The sequence below is a fragment of the Diabrotica virgifera genome, chromosome 4 (assembly GCF_917563875.1).
Source record: "Diabrotica virgifera virgifera chromosome 4, PGI_DIABVI_V3a".
Taxonomy (NCBI): domain Eukaryota; kingdom Metazoa; phylum Arthropoda; class Insecta; order Coleoptera; family Chrysomelidae; genus Diabrotica; species Diabrotica virgifera.
The window spans coordinates 259,603,295-259,624,977 of NC_065446.1; the positions used below are offsets into that span (position 1 = coordinate 259,603,295).

At 32.2% G+C, this 21,683-nt stretch overlaps 1 protein-coding gene across 1 annotated transcript in view; it reads right to left on the bottom strand.

The window, feature by feature from the left end:
• LOC114344467 (uncharacterized) overlaps positions 1-21,683 on the bottom strand; it is a 185,904-nt gene that overhangs the window by 16,223 nt on the left and 147,998 nt on the right. The window contains exons 7-8 of the mRNA XM_050649527.1: positions 15,373-15,504; positions 2,372-2,551 (exon numbers count right to left, since the gene is read on the bottom strand). Of these exons, the coding sequence (XP_050505484.1) occupies positions 2,372-2,551; positions 15,373-15,504 (312 nt within the window). The remainder of the gene's footprint in view (positions 1-2,371; positions 2,552-15,372; positions 15,505-21,683) is intronic.

The window sequence follows — 21,683 nt, forward strand, 5'->3', positions numbered from 1 at the left end:
GCCTTTTTTGACATACAATTAAGAATTTTATATTCACCACTGGCGTGCATACGGGTATAAACATTTTAGATACATCCCATATGCACGCCAATGGTGAATATAAAACTCTTGATTGTATGTCAAAAAATGCGCAATAACTACCCCTTAAAACCTACCAAATGTTATTTGCTTATCTCAACCAGTTTTACAGCAACAAATAAATCGTCAGTTTGTAAGAAAAACTTCAACATCCCGTATCTCGGAAACACAGCATTTACGGACATATGATTATAAAGCAAACGGTCATTATTTGTTCATGGAGAATTACCCCTTAAAGTTTGTCGCATTTTTTTAGAAACATCCTGTATTGATGAATAACATGGCTAGTTGTTAAAGTACTTAACTTTTTTATTATCCACATAAGCAAATGAATAAAAAAGCAAAATGTTAAGAAAGCCTAAGGCTACAATTGATTTTTAATTTCAATATACAGGGTGAGTCATGAGGAACTGTACATACTCCTACCTCGTATAGAGGCCCCTATGGGGAATAACAAATGACCATTAAAAAGTGTCTGCTCCCATTGTTTAATAATATACAGGGCGAGCTTCGCATTTTTACAGAAATTTATATTCGTCATAATTTTTGAACGGTCAGATCGATGTGTCTCTTATTTTGGTTAATCGTTACACTATTACCACCTAATCAACTGATGTATTCAAACTAAAAAAAAAATCTGGTCCGGCTTTAAAAAATTAATTCGTTTGGGTCTTAGAAAAAATTTCACCCTGTATACGCTTTTTGAAAACTCTAATATTATTTTTACAAATTAGATAAATAGGCAATTAAAATGACATATTAATTTTTTTCCCCACACGATTACTTATTTTTTTATAAAAAAAATAAAATTTGACTATGAATTATAAATTTGGTAAAGTGAACCATAGATTTTAAAAAAATTAACTTTTATTACAAAAATTTATTTTTTTAAACAAATTATTGATTTATGTTACCAGCCAATCAACTGATTTATTCAAAATAGAAAAAAATCAGGTCCGGCTTTAAAAAATTAGTTCGTTTGGGTCTTAGAAATAATTTCACCCTGTATACGCTTTTTGAAAACTCTAATATGAATTTTACAAGTTAGATAAATAGTCAATTAAAATGGCATATTTATTTTTTCCCCACACGATTACTTAATTTTTTATTAAAAAATCAAATTTGTCAAAATCGCAATTTTATCATAAAAATAAAAAAAATTAAACACGTTTTTCTTAAAATTATAAGTTTTACCATTTTTTTTTCTATAACACGTCTAGATCTAAAACTCCCCATAATACTTCTCTTTGGACTCTATAGTTTAACATAGACGTGATCAAATAGATACATTTTAAATTTTTGCGATTTAACTTTGGAATTCACGAAGCTGCACCTTTTATTTTTTTTAAATTCATAACTTTACGAGAAGAAGACTGAAAGTCTACAACAATTGTCATAGTCTTCACAATGGTAAGAGATATGTGCTGTAAAAATTTCAGAAAAAAAAATTTTAAATGGAACGTTGTAGCGAGTTAAACCGTGATTTCATCTTTTTTTTTCATTTTTAGGTTAAAATTCCGATTTTGACAAATTTGATTTTTTAATAAAAAATTAAGAAATCGTGTGGGGAAAAAATAAATATGCCATTTTAATTGCCTATTTGTCTTATTTGTAAAATTCATATTAGAGTTATAAAAAAGGGTATACAGGGTGAAATTTTTTCTAAGACCAAAACGAAATAATTTTTTAAATCCGGGCCTGATTTTTTTCTAGTTTGAATAAATCAGTTGATTGGGTGGTAATAGTGTAACGATTGACAAAAATTAGAGACACATCGATCTGACCGTTCAAAAATTATGATGAATATAAATTTCTGTCAAAATGCGAAACTCGCCCTGTATATTATTAAACAAGGGGAGCAGACACTTTTTAATGGTCATTTGGTATTCCCCATAGGAGCCTCTATACGAGGTAGGAGTATGTACAGTTCCTCATGACTCACCCTGTATTATATACGTTAGAATATTCCACAGGATGTTCCAAACTTTGAGGAAAAAACACACTATCATTTTTACACCCGGTATACAATGACACTTACCTGGTTAGCAATAATATTATTACATCGATATTCTTGAAGAATAAAGCTATAATATACTAAAAAATTACTAAAATCAGATAACAGGTTTAGGAAATACGAGCCATCAAAAATGTCCCATTTTTAAGGGGGTGCGTTAATTTTGATGCTTAGTGTATTTGTAGATAATGTTTTTTTGTTTACTCTCTCGTTTCCTGAGAGAACTATAAAACTCTTAATTTAAAGACCCATATAAGTTTTATAGGTAATGGTACTTACATTATCCAAGGCAGATTCATCAGCTCCATGTTCTATGAGAAAGTGCATCATGTTGCCGTCATCTTTTAACAATGCTGCATAATGTAGAGGTGTTCTTCCTTCGTTATCAACAGAATTAACACTTTCAGGGTACTCCTGTACGATGAATTCAGCGATATCTTGTTTGTCTAAACCAGCAGCCTGATAATCAGTAAAAGAAATTCAGATAAAACATATATTCAAAACTATTTAATATACCGGGTGTCCACTTATATTTTCCCCCATTTTAACTGCCTATAACTTCTAAACGGCTCAAGATAGAAATATCCGGTTTTCGCTGAAATGTTTTATTTTAGTAAAAGTTTTGTCTGAATGGATTGAATTTTTTATATCGCTTTCAAATACGAAAACAAAAATGGCGGATTTTTGAAAAAAACGTCGTTGACTTTTTTTAAATAGTTATAAACACCCAGTATATTTTTTTGTAAATTGAAAGAAAGGTCATTCACCTATCCAGCGATATAAAGTTTTTCAAAATCGGTTGTCAAATCACTGAGTTATTAATTTTTAAAATGAGAGGTGCAACGTGGATATCACATATACAGGGTGTTTCATTAATAATTGTCCATATAGTAACTGGAGAAACCTCAGCACAAAATACGAAGATTTAACCTAAAACACTTAAATAAAATGTGGTTCCTTACTGAGTTACAGGGTGTTTTATCTAAAAATTTAAAAACTATTTTTGCTCAGCATTTTAAAACTATTTGACGCATCCTTTTCATACTTGGCAGAAAGTACAACTCCTAGACACCCTACTAAACTATGATAAACAAACGTTTCTAGCTACTGCCAGAGGCGTACGACAGGGGATGGTGAATGGTTGATCCTTCTCAAATTCTACGCCACTGGAGGAATTACTATTTTAGTGCCATTTTTAGATTTTCCAATACTTTCTACGTAAATAACATACTCTTCATTGGTAACGATAAAGTCATTAGTTTTTGAGATATTTGAAGTTAAATATGAAACGGCACAGTTATTTTGATTAATTTATGATATGATTCATATGATTAAAATTTAAAAATTATTTGTACCCAGTACTTTAAAACTATTTGGCGTATTGTTATGATACTTGACAGAAAGTGTAGGTACTGTACACCCTACTAAATTAAGATAAATAAACGTTTCTAGCTTCTACCAGAGGCGTACGACAGGGGATAGTGACTGGTTGACCCTTCCCAAATTCTACGCCACTGACGAAATTGGTATTTTAGTGTAATTTTTTGATTTTGCAATACTTTTTATGTAAATAATATACTCTTCATTCGTAACGATAAAATGATTAGTTTTCGAGATATTTGAAATTAAAAATGAAGCGACACAATACATTAATCAAAATAACCGTGTCGTTTCATTTTTAACTTCAAAGATCTCGAAAACTAATGACTTTATCGTTACGAATGAAGAGTATATTATTTTCACAGAAAGTATTGGAGAATCCAAAAATTGAACTAAAATAGCAATTTCGCCAGTGGCGTAGAATTTGGAAAGGGTCAACCATTCACTTTCCCCCGTCGTACGCCTCTGATAACAGCCAGAAACGTTTGTTTAACATAATTTAGTAGTTTGTACAGTACCTATACTTCCTGCCAAGTATGAAAAGGATACGTCGAATCGATTTAAAATGCTGAGCAAAAATAGTTTTTAAATTTTTAGATAAAACACCCTGTAACTCAGTAAGGAACAACATTTTGTTTAAGTGTTTTAGGTTAAACCTTCGTATTTTGTGCTAAGGTTTCTCCAGTTACTATATGGACAATTATTAATGAAACACCCTGTATACCTAAATAACATACTAAGCAAATTGATATTATGTTATGTGATTTCCACATTGCATCTCTCATTTTAAAAATTAATTGCTCACTTATTTGAAAACCGATTTTAAAAAATTTTATATCTCTGGATAGGTAAATGACCATTTTTTTCAAAAAAATATACTGGGTGTTTTAATAAAAAAAGTCAACAACGATTTTTTTTCAAAAATCCGGCATTTTTTATTTAAAAGCGATATAAAAAATGGTCATTTACCTAAAAACTTGAAAAAACGGTTATTTACCTATCCAGCGATATAAAATTTTTTTTCTACAATCGTGTTAAAAATGCAATTTTTAGCACTCCAAACGAGCGTTAAAAATGCTACTTTAAGGCACTAGTACTTTAAAATATTTTTAAGGCACTGCTTGCAGTTCTTATTGACCGCATAGACAATTTTGATGGAATGTCAAAAAAATATAAAAATGGAATGTCAGTCAAGTTCAAGTAAAAGCTTTTGTAGATTTTGTCCTGTAATTACGTTTGTAGAAAAAATATTGTATGATATGCGTGTTAAAAAGTACATCTTTAAGGCACTCATGTGAATTGCAGAACTCGCTATCGCTCATTCTGCAAACTTTCACATGCGTGCCTTAAACGTGTACTTTTAACACTTATATCATAAAATAACTATTAAAATCGGTTGTCAAATGACTGAGCAATTAATTTTTAAAATGAGAGATGCAATGTGGAAATCACATAACATAATATCAATTTGCTTAGTTATGAGTTATGATATTTAGGTATGTGATAATATCCATGTTGCACCTCTCATTTTAAAAATTAATTACTCAGTTATTTCACAACCGATTTTAAAAAACTTTATATCGCTGGATAGGTAAATGACCTTTCTTTCAATTTACAAAAAAATATACTGGGTGTTCCATTAAAAAAAAGTCAACAACGTTTTTTTTCAAAAATCCGCCATTTTTGTTTTTGTACTTGAAAGCGATATAAAAATGCAATCCATTCAGACAAAACTTTTACTAAAATAATACATTTAAGCGAAAACCGCATATTTCTATCTTGAGCCGTTTAGAAGTTAAAGGTAGTTAAAATGGGGGAAAATATAAGTGGACACCCGGTATTGTGGTTAAATGGTTGGGGTTTGGTTCTTAGGGATAAAGTTGCTGGGATCTTTGCTATACAACGGCCGGTTGTTCGAACGCTAATCAAAAATGATCATTATCAAATATTTAATTACTGTCACCAACTGTCAATGTCAACTTTGTTTGGGTTGCTGAAAACATAATTATGGATTACAATTATGAAATTAGTTAAGGCTATGGGTACATAATTCGCAAATATTTTACGTGTATCCCTACTTTTTCTGTCTTTACACGGCAAATTACGTGTAGTAAAATTCACACTGGTATGGATATGTAAACATTACTAGAATGTCATTCTACTTGAAAATGTCATCATTAATTTAAAGAGATGGCTTTTGAATGTTCTTGGATAACTGTTATTTTTATAATTGCAAATTATTAATTCAGTTAATAAATGTGATTTTTTCATTAACTATGTATTCAGTGATTGTAATAATTTATTTGTACAACAAAAACTAATACTCAATCGACAAAAGAGGAAAAGTGTTAAAGTGATTTTCTAATAATATATTGTTATTATGGAACGCTTACAATTTTGAACAACTTTAACGACAAAATACTTGGATCACAGAATATATTATCCTGATGTATTCTCTGCTTGGATATTACACAAATAATACACAATAAATAACTTTTTATTAAGTTCACGTCTTAAATCAATTATTTATCAAATACACTATATATCAATAATATTTAATCAATAACTCAAAATATTCCCGATGCAATGTCAAATATTTAAAATTGTCACTGATTGTCAGTGTCTGACTGACAATATATGCTGACAATATTATATTCGGCTGAGTACGTTGTAAGACAAAGACATATTTGGAAAATATTACCACGGTATTATGTTCATTTTTTTCGAATCCTGAAAAAACCAATAAATATTTTTGAAAAATTTAAACGCTGAATGAAAGACTAAATTATTACCGAGGGCCGAAAGTCCCTTAGAATAAATAAAAAGTTTATTTTGAATGAGATATTTGATATTAAAAATCACACTAAATTTTCTCTTAGTTTTTGACCCCTGTAACTTATTGAAATAAACATTATAGAAGTTCTCAGGGACTTTCGGCCCTCGCTAATAACGCAATCTTTCATTCTGCGTTTAAATTTTTCAAAAATACTTATTAGTTTTCTCAGGATTCGAAAAAAATGAATCCCCATTTGAATAGCATTGCAGCCGAAAATACGTACCGATCCTCTTAATCAATTATGTTAATAATTGTTATGTTAATTGATTAACTAATCTCATAATTATAATCAATTATGTTTTCAGCAACCCAATCAAAGTTAACATTGACAGTTGGTGACAGTAATTAAATATTTGATAGTGATCATTGTTGATTAGCGTTCGAACAACCGTTCACGGTCTTGACCTCTGGACAATGCGTGGCTAGTTTACGGAGCCACGGAGCCATAAAACTGGAATAAATCATTGAAGGTATAGTAACTCTAACAGAAGAATCCCTGGCCCACCAAGTTAAGGATTGGGACGTAGGACCAGCGCCCCTGTACACATAAAAAAGTTATACGCTAAAATTTCTCGTAAAGAGAAGATACCGGATGGACTTGGACATAAGACGACTTGCCAAACCAAAAAGGATTTTGAATTTTGGCACCTTTTCACTATGTACGTACTAAACAGAAGGAGATAATAGATGAGTTAACACTCTTTGAAATGATTGACATAACAATTCTTTTTGGACCGAAAAAGAAAGACGGACTTCCCGACTACATGTAGATGTCAGAGTTTACAGGGAGGTAGAATGTTGAACGTACCATTATCTTGTAAATGCACAAACTTTTTTCCCATTAGCGGTACATTCTGAGAATCTAGTAGACAGTAGACCCACATTATCAAGAAATCTGTGAGAAAAAGTACAATATAAATAGTTTAAAAGATGAGTCAACAGTTTTCTCTACAGAATGAGATTAAACCTAAAGCTAAATAATGAGGCGTATTTGTACGCTTTACATAAATACGTATCGAAATATAATAGAATCTATAAATGAAGCAGCTATAGAAGACTTGGGAGAATTAATACTAGATCAAAGGAATACAAAAGAATGGTGGAGTGAAGATATTAGAGTAAAAGTAGCAGAGAAAAAACGGGCCCTTAACATGTGGTTAATGACAAAAGACACAGAAGATCGGAAATACTAGACATGATGCTGTAAAGATGTCAAAAAGGAGTGCTGAAGGCAAAAAATAAAACATGGGACAATAAATTTAGATAAATAGACCAGAGCATAGGCTTTAGCAGAGCAAGCGAAGCATGAAGAAAAATAAAATCTGTAATAACAGATAGAAAGAAAAAAGTTCATATCTAACTAAATACTACTAAAAGATTGAAAACAGTAGTATCAAAATCTATTTTGGAACCAGTCTTTCCAGTAAGAGTCATCTTTTATAGAAGAAAACTCAATGAAGTACAACACCAACTGAAGTAAAGAAAGTCTTAATGGCAATAAAAAAAAACGACGATAAAAACGCATGTGTTATAACATGGGTATATGGTATATCTATAAATGACGATAAATTTTTCACTTTGCACTCTGCTGATGACCAGGTCATATTATTAGCTGAGGATCAAGAAGATGTAAGACATATGATCAGAAAATTGAATGAAGAATATAAGGCTTGGGGTTTGACGATAAATATGATGGAAAAGACCGAAATATCTAGTTCTTAGAAAAGCAGATCGAAATAATCTACTGCTAGATCACTGAGAAATCGTGGGCGTTCTGGGAAAATCCACTAACTCACAAAAGTAAAGTTTTGAGAAAAACGCATTTAAAGATTTCTATACCTCTTAAAAATCAGGAACAATGGTTGGCCAAGTTCTGGTACCTGGATATGATTTGAAAATATGTTATCCACACGTGGTGTGCACATTCATGTAAAAATGTTTTGAAAAACATTATTTTATTGATGAAAACTGTGAAAAAGATGGAGTTAGTTGATTTTCTTTGTCATTGAATGTACCTATTTAATATAACCGTTGAAACATTTAATTTTAAATGTATAAATTAATATTTATGGGGTAAAACCTTTTATAATAAAAGACAAAAAAGTCTTGAATATTTATATTATCAAAAAACAGATATACATAGAGATTAGTGCAGACACTAAGAATTGTGATCGCTCATGTCATCTTCGGTACCACTATCCTCAACACCGGGTTCAATTATGACATCTGTTACCAGTTTTGACGTGGGAAGAGACCTGTACCAACCCTGAAATTCATCTGGTATAATGTTGTTTTTGCACAATTTCATTAAATCCTTCTTTTTTTGCATACTGATAGGTAGCTGTTTTTTGTAAAGCTTGGGTAAATCTTTTGGTTGATTTGGTGGCTATCGTCGGTAGTTCTATATAGTCGGTATGTCTATACTTGTATTGAATTATGCCTGGTTCTTGCTTGGAATATTTTAAGCTTTTAATTAATAACCAGTTAACAACCTTCCCAGTTTCGTCTTTAGATCTATTTTTAATAAGACATTTTGAAAGGTGCTTCAAATCATAAAAATCTGTGTACTTTAGTTCTGTAATTTTGTACGGTTTGGAATTTTTTGATTTTCGCGTAGATCGGGCTATCCGGAAGATATTTAACCAATCGTTCATTGAATACACAGATACATGCTTTTTCGCTTTTTCTATCGCACTATGCATCGAATCAGCTTCCATGTAACTGTGCCCGCTTTCCATAAATTTATGTTCTATAACGTTAATACGTGAATTGTTCACTGCGTATAACAAAAGGGCTGCCACATGTTGATTTCTGTTTTGTCCTCCACATGTATCAGACCAAAATGCTACTTCAGTTACATGTGGAGGCAACTGGTTAATGTATTTAAAGAGGCACGTTCCTATCTCTGAACTCCCTCGTTTGCCATTTATTTCAGTCCAGCAATAACAACTTGCTTCTTCGGATGATTGGTATATAGTAAGGTTGTATACACATAATTTGCGAGAGTAGTACATTGGGCTAACATCTGAACTTGGTATCTGTAACACAGATTGTAGATCAAATGTTGCATATACAAAAGTATTATCTTGCAGAAATCTTTCTTTATCTGCTTGTTTTGCAGAGTAGCAGTCATCTCTCCTTTGTAAATGACACTGCAGTGTCTCATTTTCTAGGTTTTCCGCTGTAAATGGCTTATGCGTTTCACATATTAAGCACTGATCCTTTTTCGGCTTAAAAAAAGAATAATTATAATTTCGGCCAAATATTCGTTTGTACGTAACCAGTGACACTGTTGGTTTTCCTTTCTCCTCCAGTTCCCCCGTTTCGCATTTTTCTGTATACAACTGATACATTTTGGATATAGACAAATTGCTATCCAAATACTGCCTTTTAGTGTCTTGTCGGGAGTAATGAGATTCCATTGTGGGAAAACTTTCTATATGGCGTTTTATCTCAGCGATAACTTCAGGCTTAGTTTTATTGACAGGAGATGATATCCCCCTTTTGTCTTTACCAACAAAATTTCCAGATGGACCTCTATGTTTAAAAGCATTTAGAACAACGCAGTTACCAATGTTAAGTGTTTTTAAGAAGAAAAGCTGGCATATACGACGTTTGATTTTATTCTTCTGAAAATGGTATTGCTTAGAATTTTGACGAACAACTGAGTCATCATTTTTGCGTCGTCTTCTTTCTGGACTGTTTACGGTAACATTACTTAAAATAAAATCTTTCTGTCTGACAAAATCAAGATTCCAGTATGCTAAACACATCACTTTTCTGTCTTCTTCTGTGAAATCCTCGTGACATTTAAAGCGACAATTTTGACAATCAACTGGTTGGGGTGTCTTAGCTGGTCGTTTTTTTTTTTCTTAATTTGATAATCTAAACCCTGACTTCGCCTTTTCCTGGCAACATTACATTTCCAAGTTTTAGGATTGGTTTCTTTCCACCTATTTAATTTTTTGATTGGACTGTTTTCAGAGCTGCTCGGCTTAGACAGAGATAAATCACTATTATACGTTGGATCGTTGACGGAATCATCATTAAATGGATCTACAACAAACACTAAAATTAACGAATTGTACTTGAAAGCTATGTAAGTTTTATACCGGACAGTGGAGTTGTAGTTCTACATATTTGCATAGATTGTGGTTCCTCCTGAACAGCATAGATTGCGATTTCTTTAGAACAGGTACCAATTTGTTCCAGTTCTAAACAAAAACAACAGTACTGTTAATAATCCAATAATTTTAATAATAAAATAATTACACAAACAATAAATAAAGTGAATACTAACCTCGATCTGGATTTTGTGCCTACTCAGCATGCTCTACCATTTTACACAATAATTTTCTGCTAGCATTGCTTTCTTTCCGCCTATTTAATTTTTTAATTGGCTTCTTAGTGTTTTCCGAGCTGCTCGGTTCAGACAGAGATGAATCACTATTATAAGTTGGATCGTTGACGGAATCATCACTAAATGGATCTACAACAAACACTAAAATTAACGAATTGTACTTGAAAGCTATATCAGTTTTATACCGGACAGTGGAGTTGTAGTTCTACAGATTGACACAGATTGTGGTTCTTCCTGAACAGCATTGATTGCGATTTCTTTAGAGCAAGTACCAATTTGTTCCAGTTCTAAACAAAAACAACAGGATTGTTAATAATCGTAATATTTTAATAATAAAATAATTACACAAACAACAAATAAAGTGAATACTAACCTCGATCTGGATTTTGTGCCTTCTCAGCATCCTCTACCATTTTACACAATAACTTTCCTCTGCTATACATTCTAAAGAATTTTATAAACTAACCACGAATACACGTTGCATCCACGTCCAAACACAATTAAAATTAATAAAGTGTTTAGCAAACCTAACCGCACTATTTGGAGTTAGTTGATTCTCCTTGTCCCAGGTTCTACTATTGCAGCTTGTATAGGCAACTAAAATTACACTGTGTGCAGTTAGTTGATTTTTCCTGTCAAGCTTTGTAATTGTTTGTAAATAAGAATCAACTAAGTGCACTTAATTTATTTCTGCTGTATAAAAAATTCCGCTAAAGGAGTTAGACTAAATCATGGTTCAGATTTAAACCTGAAGGATGACGAATTTGAAGATACAGGGTTTTTCCTGTTAAAATATTGATGTTTCTGGATTTAATGGTAATAAAATGTCAAAATTGAAAAAAATGGAGTTAGTGGATTTTCCCAGAACGCCCACGAAATTAGAAAAAATACAAACGGCTTCTATAAACATAAAGACATACACAAATACACATGGACACAAAAAACAAGAAAATTGAGGTCTGTTATTGATTATGTTCTAGTAAACCAAGAAAGCTCGATAAAAATAAAGGATGTGAGAGTAAAACGTGGCGTAGAATGTGGCACAGTACAACTAGTAATCGATCGGAGATCGATTCAACAAAAACCGATCTTGGGAGATACTGACGAATCTACGGCTCCGGCAATACCTGTCAATGTGTGCTCAATAAAAGAAAAGAAATTCAAAATAGATCTATTAGAAGAAGACTCCATAAAAGACTTATATAAACGAAGATTGGACCAAAAGCTAGACGAGCTTAGGTGTGAATCATTAGAACAGACTTACGAACACTAAAAACCTGCATAAAGACAGCAGCCCTAAAAGCTCTTGGGGAAGAAGACCAAAAATGCACCCACCAAAATACAAAATTAAACGAAGACACACTGAAATGCATAAAAGAGAAGAAGGAACTCCATATAAAATAGCTGAACACAAAAAACTATGAGGAATTGGAACTCTACAGGGAAAAAATAATAGTAAAAAGAAAAGCAGCAAATGAAAAAAATGAAAGATTGGAATAAACATGCACAGAGATAGAACAACACATAGGAGGAACGAGAAATTCAGAGTCATGGTGTATCTTAAAGTCACTTCAAAGAAATAAGACAGAGAAAATCAAGATCGGTCAAATCAAAGAAAACGAGTGGCAAGAATATTATAAAAAATTGCTAACCGAAAATCTCCCCCAATTCAAAGAATCAGAAAGAGACGGAATAGAAATCTATACACATGACGACATCGAATTAAGCCTAGCTGAGGTAAAAAGAACGATCAGAACTCTAAAGAATAAAAAAGCAGAAGGCTCCGGCTGAATACCAAATGAATTGATAAAGAACGGATCGGAAAAGCCATTCCGCATGATACACAAAATATTTGAGAGAGCACTGAATGGAGAAGACTTACTGGCAGAATGGACTCAAGCATATATGACATCAATATAATATAAGAAAGGAAATAGAAAAAACTGCGAAAACTATCGAGGAATCAGCATAATATCATCTATAGGCAGACTGTATGGAAAGCCCATAAAGGAACAGGAATATACAAAGAATGGGATGGAAATAAACCTAAAGATAACTGAATACCTAACAACGGAGAATACAGAAATAAAACAACTGGAAATAGACAAAGGTAAACAAATCAGAGGAACAGATAAGTACAAGTATTTAGGTTTTATAATATCAAACAAAGGAACAACTGATGAAGATATAAAAATAGACTAGGACAAACAAGAAACTACATACGAAAATTGAACCCGATACTGTGGGATAAGAACATCAGCACAAAAACAAAAAGAAGAATATATAATACCATGACAAGAAGTATCCTCACTTATGGGTGTGAAAATTGGACAATAAATAAGAAAACCAAAAAAATAAGAGCAACGGAGATGGAATTCCTAAGGAGAAGCTGCAGAGTAACAAGGAGAGATAGAATAAATAACATAGAGATTGAGAGAAGAATGGGAGTAAACTCAGACATAATAGACTACATCGAATAGAAGAGATTAACCTGGTACGGACATGTCAGAAGAGCAGACCAAAATCGTTGGATGAACCGAATAACAGAGTGGAGCCCGATAGGAAAAAGGAAGAGAGACAGACCCCGAAGATCCTTCAGAGATGAAGTGGACGAAGTAATGGAGAGAAGAAATCTCAGGAAGGGGACTGGCAAGACAGAAAGAGCTGGAGAGAACGGTCGAGTGAAGGAATATAGTGAAAACTGTTGAAATCCTTAGTATGTATGGGTCATACAAGTACCTTGGAGATACAATTAATAAAGAGAACTCTAGTGAAACCGAAATTAAGAAGCGATTTTTTTCTACAGGACTTGAATATGTACTAAATTACAAACCGAAGAAAAGAAATTTAGGATGCGCTTTACAAAGATGGAAAAATGTTTGCCGCCAAAACGGGCAACAAATGCTCAAACCCTGTAACGGCGAAGAATGTTTGTGTATAGGTGATTGCTCGAGTTTTGTCAAAAAGATAGCGCAAACTTTAAATAGGATATACGTACAACTTAACAATTTATTATTACTCGTCAAGACTAGGAATTACTTTCGAAATTTTGCTCTTCTGCGCAGAGAGCGACGGAGAAAGAATTCGGAGAGAAAGAGATGGTTTAACACCGGGACTCGACTAAGTGATCATTAACTCGACTAAGTGATCACTCGACTAAGTGATTTTTAAAAGTAGTTTACAAGTCGGGTTTACTTCTTCTACTAAGATAATTTCCGGCAAATCTGCTGCGAATAAAGAGGGCGCGTCGATTTTCAAGATAATTTCTAATTTTGACAAATTGTAACATCTCAAAGTAATTTATATATTATCAGATTATGGTATTGTAAACAAATTGTTGTGGAAGTTTACATAAAAAAGTTATTACACGTAATAAAAAATATGGCATCACACTTCACCTTTGACATATTATGCCACTGCTCATGGTAATAACGCATACAGTTTGCATAAAATTGTTTTTTATAGTAATCAAGAGGTGAACTTGAAAAATAATTAAAATGTTAAAAATTGTTATGATTCGGGATCACGAAAGATGGCGATTTGCATCCCTCTATTACGTACTTTAATTATTCTGACTTAAAAGTTGATATGACGTGACCTAATTAGAGATCTCTAAACTGTTATCGATTTGTAAATTAAAGTATAATGATAACGGAACGCGCAAAGAGCTAATAATACGAACAGACTATTGTGTATTATTTTTTTATGAGCCATAAATATAAGGGTCAGATGAGAAGTTTCCAGAAGGTATTTTCTTTAGAGCTATAAGATGGTCTATGGATTTTACATGACAATCAAGTCTCATGGTGGTCTTGGAGGTGTAATCTTAATAACATTTCTTCTGAACAGCATTTTGATGTTAAAGTTATTTCTAGCAAAAATTCTAGCGGAGATCTATCCCCAGAAATACGTGAAGATACTAAAATTTAGTGGTTTAATAATACAAAAAATATCTGAAATTGAAGAGGGGATTATAAAGATATATCTAGGAGGTTCCAAGGATCATCTGATCAGGCAACTCAGACCCTTAGAAGGCATACGCTTTGCTAAAAGCCTTACTAAAAGTATCTATCAAATCTATCAAATAAAAAAATGACAATATATATATGCTATAATAAGAAACGCATTATAAAACAGTTTATTAACTACAAGAAAGGAGAAAAGGAACATGTGATCTTGATTCTGCTTTGTATCAAGAGAGAGCTTGACGTATACAATATTCCGTAAAACATTTAATAACCATCCACTCGAATAGGTGAGTGATTTTCATGATTTGGAGTGTTCATAAGTTTCGAGAAAGACACACATTAATCATAAAATTTACACGTTTCATATATAAAGAAGAATTCATAAAATATTGAAGTAAAGGACAAGAAAAAACTAGGTCTAGTTTCTTTGTTGTTTCTTAGAGGCCCTCAGCTGAAGCCACATTCTGCTGGGACATACCAATGATCAATTTGAACTTCAAATGAGATAAATTTCTTCTTAGCATCGCTCAAAAGCAGATAAAATTTAATAAACTAAGGATTTATTAAAATCTAAATTTGTTAACAAATTACTGGTTTAATAAATAAATTAACGTAAGCTTTTGCGTCTTTTCTGTCGGTACCTGTCCACTGTATAAACTACCAAATTTATTAGGTCTTTTTCATACCGTTTCAATATTGTCCAATTTGTACAAAATACAATTATTAAGCAACTTACCTTGTGTAAGGGTGATAGTCCATTGATATCCTTTCCAGAAAGGACGATGGGGGGAATAGGGGGAGTGACTCGTTCCTTCAATTTTTCAAGGTCGTCGTTCTGTACGTCGCAGTGAATTTCTTTAATCAATCCCTACAAATAAAAATAAAATTAGATGTAAACTTTCAGATTTTTAGATTAAGCGACATGTATTGCAATATTTTAAAAATCTTTTAAACCAAAAACACCTAACAACTGGTTCGATAATAAAACTAGTTGGACCTAATGTCACATGTGAAAAAAGAACCGAAATCAGTGCCGCTTCAGACATTCGTAGAACAGCATGTGTTTATCCGATACAATTAGCTTCTTCTTCTTCTTCTTCTTTCTAGCATGATTGGTCATGCTAGTAGGTTACTGCCTGTTCATTGCCATCAAGTCTTCCCCGGACGATAAGGTCCAGCATTCTCGCCATTGTTTTGGTGGTCTACCCTGTGCTCTTTTACCTACTGGGTTATTCGTTTTTGGGCTTTTAACGAGTCTGCTGTCCTCCAGAAAGTATTCTCTTAATATGTTTGTTCCAATATCTTCGTCTTTGTATGACCCAGCTTCCTATGTCCTGATATTCCTCAGTTTTGTCTGATGTCTTCACTTCTTATTCTGCAACGTAGAGTTTTGCCTTGTATACTTCTTAGTGTTCTCATTTCAACAGAACTGTTTTCATCATTTGTACAATCCGACAAACCAGAGGTGGCGCGTGACCTTGAGCGAAAATACACAGCGACAAATGCAGAATACGGGAAGGTCAGCCGCCAGTTCTCGCTTGTCGCATTGTAACATTCTATTTTACTCCAGGATAATAAGCTAGAAATAGACCATGTTCGGGACACTCAAAGATCCAGGTAGCGGACTACTTTTTTAGTTATTGTAGACCTATAGGAAGAAAACATACCTGTTTCCTGCCTACATTTCGCGTCCGTTTTTAATTATTAACAATTTAGTGCAAAAATCGCGATTTTTTCGATTTTTGGCACTCCATTCAAACGCTAAATAGTTGACATAAAATTACAAATATTAATTTTTTAGAACATTAATCAACCTTCAAAATGCCGATTTTTGAAAGTTAAAAGTTAATTTGTTGCTACGCAAACTGCAAAATAAGTAAAAATCGTTATTTGTTAATAACTTTTACTAAAACTACCATATAACTTTAGTGTTTCACCCAAAGTTGGGTATTGGGGTACGTAACAAACCCTCAAAATTTGAGACCGATCCATTAATTAGTTTAAGAGTTATTTTAATTGTTTATCTCAGAGACCTTTATTTTACAATACCATAAGACAGAAAATAATGAAGATAGGGCAATTCTGCGTATGCCAAAGGAAATTATAAAACTGATGCTACCAAAATATATTAAAAAAAGATAAAAAAAGAATGTGTGTGTACTTTGTACGCACGTAAGAATTTATACTTCTATTATATGATTTCTTAAAAATAAATATACTTTAAACAGTTTGTTTTATTTTTTTTAAACACCAAACTAATTTTGTGCTTACCGCTTTCAAAAAAAATAAAAAAAAAGTATAGGATTGCACTGGATTCAAACTCAAGACCTTTCGATCTCTTGTCGAATTAGTCGAGGCATTGAAGCACAAAAATGTCGATTTTTGGCGCAGTAAGACGGATTTTAATGCAGTTTGGTGCGTTGGATTCGTGAGAATGTCAGGAAATTTTGTGAACTAATGTAATGAATAAGAAATCTGAAATTGCATTTGTGCATAAGAAAAATGCATTTTAAAAGTGCATTTTGAAATAGGCAATTATTATAAATTTGCAACTCGGTAAATAGTCGGGCAACATCCCGATTAATTATTTTAATTATTTTTAATCATTTTTAAGTCCATATAATAGTCTAAGATGTCAATAACCATTAATAATAAACAAAAAATTTTTCCTTATGGGGAATCGAACCAAGTACTAACACGTCCGTAACTAGATACACATACCGCTAGCCTACGCAGACACGTGCTAGACACGGGCGATATTAGGTATAAACAAAAACAAATAGGTAAGTAAAAATTGTAAAGAAAATTACTACATACTTAAATGTATTATAAAATTAATATATTGCTAAATTTTAGAAGAAACATTTTGTAAATAGGTAGGTACATTTATACAAAACATTCGAAAAATCGACACTTCAATCCTTCAATGCCTCGACTAAATGCTATACCAAATACGCTACGAGGAGTGTGTCTGTATCGGTTCGGACGTACCTAATGACAATTCACGGTAAAAAACAGACAAGGTGAAGTATAATAAATATACAATAAAATGTTTTAATAATACTCATCTTACTCCTGAGGAAGGCAAATCCAAAGACACAAGAATTATAATAAATATATTTACTAAAAACACTAATAATATTAGAATATATTATATTCTTTTCACACCTTTTCTTGCACTGACATATTTATACATAACTTGAAAGATTCAGCAACTAAACGACATACTGTCTGTGTGCGCATGCGCGCAGAATTATGAAATTTTACTCTCAATCGCGCCTAAAGAAGTATAACTTCAAACATTATGTAATATAGTCAAAAATCCTAATGCCAAATTTGTGAAATTTTGTATTTTATAAACATAGAGTAACTTTAAAAGTATTGTCCGTAGAAAAAATCGTTTTTCATATTAGAAAAGCTGGTATTTACACGAATTTTTAAAAATGTAGTTCAATTGGTGACTTGTCGCGGTAAGTGAAGGGGGAGCTGGGAGCCGACGAATGCACGAGTTCAAAAACTAAAAAAGGCAACTTAAAACTACTATCATTTTCTATATCTCGGGATCTACTGAATATATTTTGATCGTTCTTTTTTTAATTCGTATGTAATTTTTCTGTACATTACAAATATACAATTTGTCTAGACATTTATTAATTAATAAACAGTCTAATTTGTTTAAACAATTTTTGAAAAAATATTTTTTTCCCAAAAATCCATGTGTACTTTAAAAAATGTGTAAACAGTGTACTTTAACTTTTTCTATGATCATTAATGATACTATGATTAAAAAATAGATTTTTGTAAAAGAAATATTTTTTTCAAGAATTGTTTAAACAAATTAGACTGTTTATTAATTAATAAATTTATAAACAAATTGCATATTTGTAATGTACATAGAAATTACATACAAATTAAAGAAAGAAAGATCAAAATCCATTGAGTTGATCCGGAGATATAGAAAATTATATTAGTTTGAAATTGCTTTTTCGGTATTTTAACTCGGTGGATTTAGAGGTTCCCCTATTAATCGTTTGAACTACATTTTTGAAAAATCGTAGAGGGTGCTGTGAAGATACAATGTTTGTGCATATTTTTTAAGAAAAAAAAACAAATCTCATTATTTAAAATGGCATTAATGAGATTCCTTAATTATTATAAACAAATTAGCTGTGAATTAAAAAAAACATATGGCTAACTTTGTCCCAAATGAACCCAGGCTAACTTTTTTTATTTGAAAATTCGTGTTGAAATACTGTCTTTTCGAATATATCAAAAGATTATTTCTACGGATAACATTTTTAAAGTTATTCTGAATGTTTATAAACTACAAAATTTAAAAAATTTGGCATTAGGATTTTTGACTATATTAATTATTTTTTTATCTTTTTTCAATACATTTTGATACTATCACTCTTCTACTTTCATTTGGCATCTCAGAATTGCCCTATCTTCATTATTTTCTGTCTTATCTTATTGCAAAATAAAGGTCTCTGGGATAAACAATTAAAATAACTCTTAAACTAATAATTAATGGATCCGTCTCAAATTTGGAAAGTTTGTTAAGTATGCCAATACCCAACTTTGGGTGAAACAGTAAAGTTATAAGGTAGTTTTAGTGAAAGTTATTAACAAATAACGATTTTCACTTATTTTGCAGTTTGCATAGCAACAAATTAACTTTTTAACTTTCAAAAATTCCCATTTTGAAGGTTTTTCAATGTTCTAAAAAACTGAATTTTGTAATTTTATGTCAACTATTTAGTTTTTGGAGTCCAAAAAATCGCGATTTTTGTCCTAAATTGTTAATAATTAAAAACGGACGTGAACTCTAGGCAGGAAACAGGTAGGTTTTCCTCCTATAGTTCTAAAATAACCAAAAAGTAGTCAGCTACCTTGATCTTTGAGTGTCCCGAGAAAATCCTTATTACTCTGGACTATTTGTGTCTGGTCTTGTTTCTGTCTCATATGTTATAGGTAGTAAATAGGTCTTATTGTAACAAAAACGAGGTTGTGTTGTGGCAGAATAGATATAGCTTTAAAGGGTAGTTACTTATTTATGGAAGTTTCCTCAAACTAGGCTAGCTGGAAATTGAAGATACTAAACAGTAGGGCTCAGGGGAGGATCAGGCCGTATTTGCACGCCCTAGTAAGACGGTACCTACTGAAATACTTGAATGACAAAGAAAATAAATTAATATAGGGAGTAATGAAAAGAAAAGAACTATTGACCAAGAAGATATTCAGAAGTAGTGTTGAGCGCCAGGGAAGAATAGAATATATTCCTCTCCACGTGACCTATATTGCTGTACCTAACTAATACTATTAAAAAGGTAGGATAATAAAACATATAAGTATGTACAACCAACAAATTTAATGAAAAAAAAATACCTATAACCCGTATATACAATTTTATACAAACTAGCTAACCACCTGACGTACTAGGCTAGTACGCTCCTGTCTATTACACAGATATTACTGTAGAGAAAAGCAAATATATTGAATTTATTATACCAAGACAGTTAATGGATCTAAATATGTGTGTACAAAAACTTATTATTAAGGAGGATTACAATATTGGTTGACAATCCCACATCTGATCGGAATGACACACCGGATAATACTGATATATTGTGATAATAACCGAGATAGTGTGCACAGTATCTTACCAGATAGGTTATGGTCTCCGGACTATTTTAAATAAAATAAAATACAAATACAATAATGAAAATTACATATAAAAGTTGTGGAAAAGAAAAATATTGATTATGATTACGTTAATTGATTTTAGAAAATGATTATTAAGATTATATATGTTATTAAAAATGTTAAAGTTGAAATATGTTATGAAAAAGAATTGAAAATGTAAATTTTAATAATAAAACCTGTCGTTTCTACAAACAGTAGGCCTGTGGCTTCTCCAAACTCCGGTTAAGTTGATGCGGGAGAACCAAGTAAGGTATATTCCAGGTTTCCTCTACCTTAGGGGGAGTACTTCTCACCAACCAGAAGGTACGACGATGTGGTGCGACAAGGAGGTACTTCCTAGCACCGGGAAAACTGTCTATCTCCAAAAAACAAAACAATAAAATCCATCCAATGCCAAAAGAACTCAAAATGATCCTCTATTTATTCCATATCCAAAAAAAGGATTGACTTAATCTTGATCTCCACCAGTGGCCATTACTCTTCAAAAGGTGTTGGAAAACAAAAAAAACCTCTTCTTTTCAAAACACTTAACCACCAAGAACAAAACAACTTCTTCCCACGTAAACTTATATTCTATTCAAACATTTCAACTAAAATTTTATATTCTTCGTAATGGCCACTGGTGTGATGGCTGATGGGTCTGCTTTCAACAACAGCCGAGATTGAAGTGGCGAATAGCCTCTTCTTCAATGACAATCACGTCAGCCGGAAGCCGTATCGACCCACAAACCAACTTCTAGGTTCCGAATTCCCCAAAAGTTACCAATTTTGTCGTCGATCAACAGCAACTTTCAATACAATTGTCTGTAAAGTTGGTTGCATGCCTAGTTCCTATTGGAATAAATATTTTAGTAACGATGGTAATAACTAATCGTTACATTATGTTGTTTTATATATTTTGACTTCCTTTCAGTATTTAGATATTTGTTCTTCCATACGATTTTTTTCAGGCATCCCGAGATTGTAGCTGCTTTCATTGTTTGTTATCTGACCTCTTTTGAGAGATTTCCATAGCTTATTATTTCCGCTCCAAAATATTTGAAGTAATTCACCTGTTCCACAGTTTTGGAGTCAGTTTCCAATTTGCATCTTATCGGTTCTTTGGAAATTACTAGGCGTCTTCTCCGTGTTGATGAGCATATCTAGTTCTCTAGCTTTAGTATTAAATGCATGAAGTAGCCTTTGGAGATTGTCTTCAACATCGGCGATAAGGACAGCATCGTCAGCGTAGCAAACGACTCTAACGAATGTGTTACTTATCTTAAATCCACCTGTTCTGGGAAGGTTTTCTATTATTTTGTCCATTATTAAATTAAATAATAATATGAAAGGGCTCAGTGA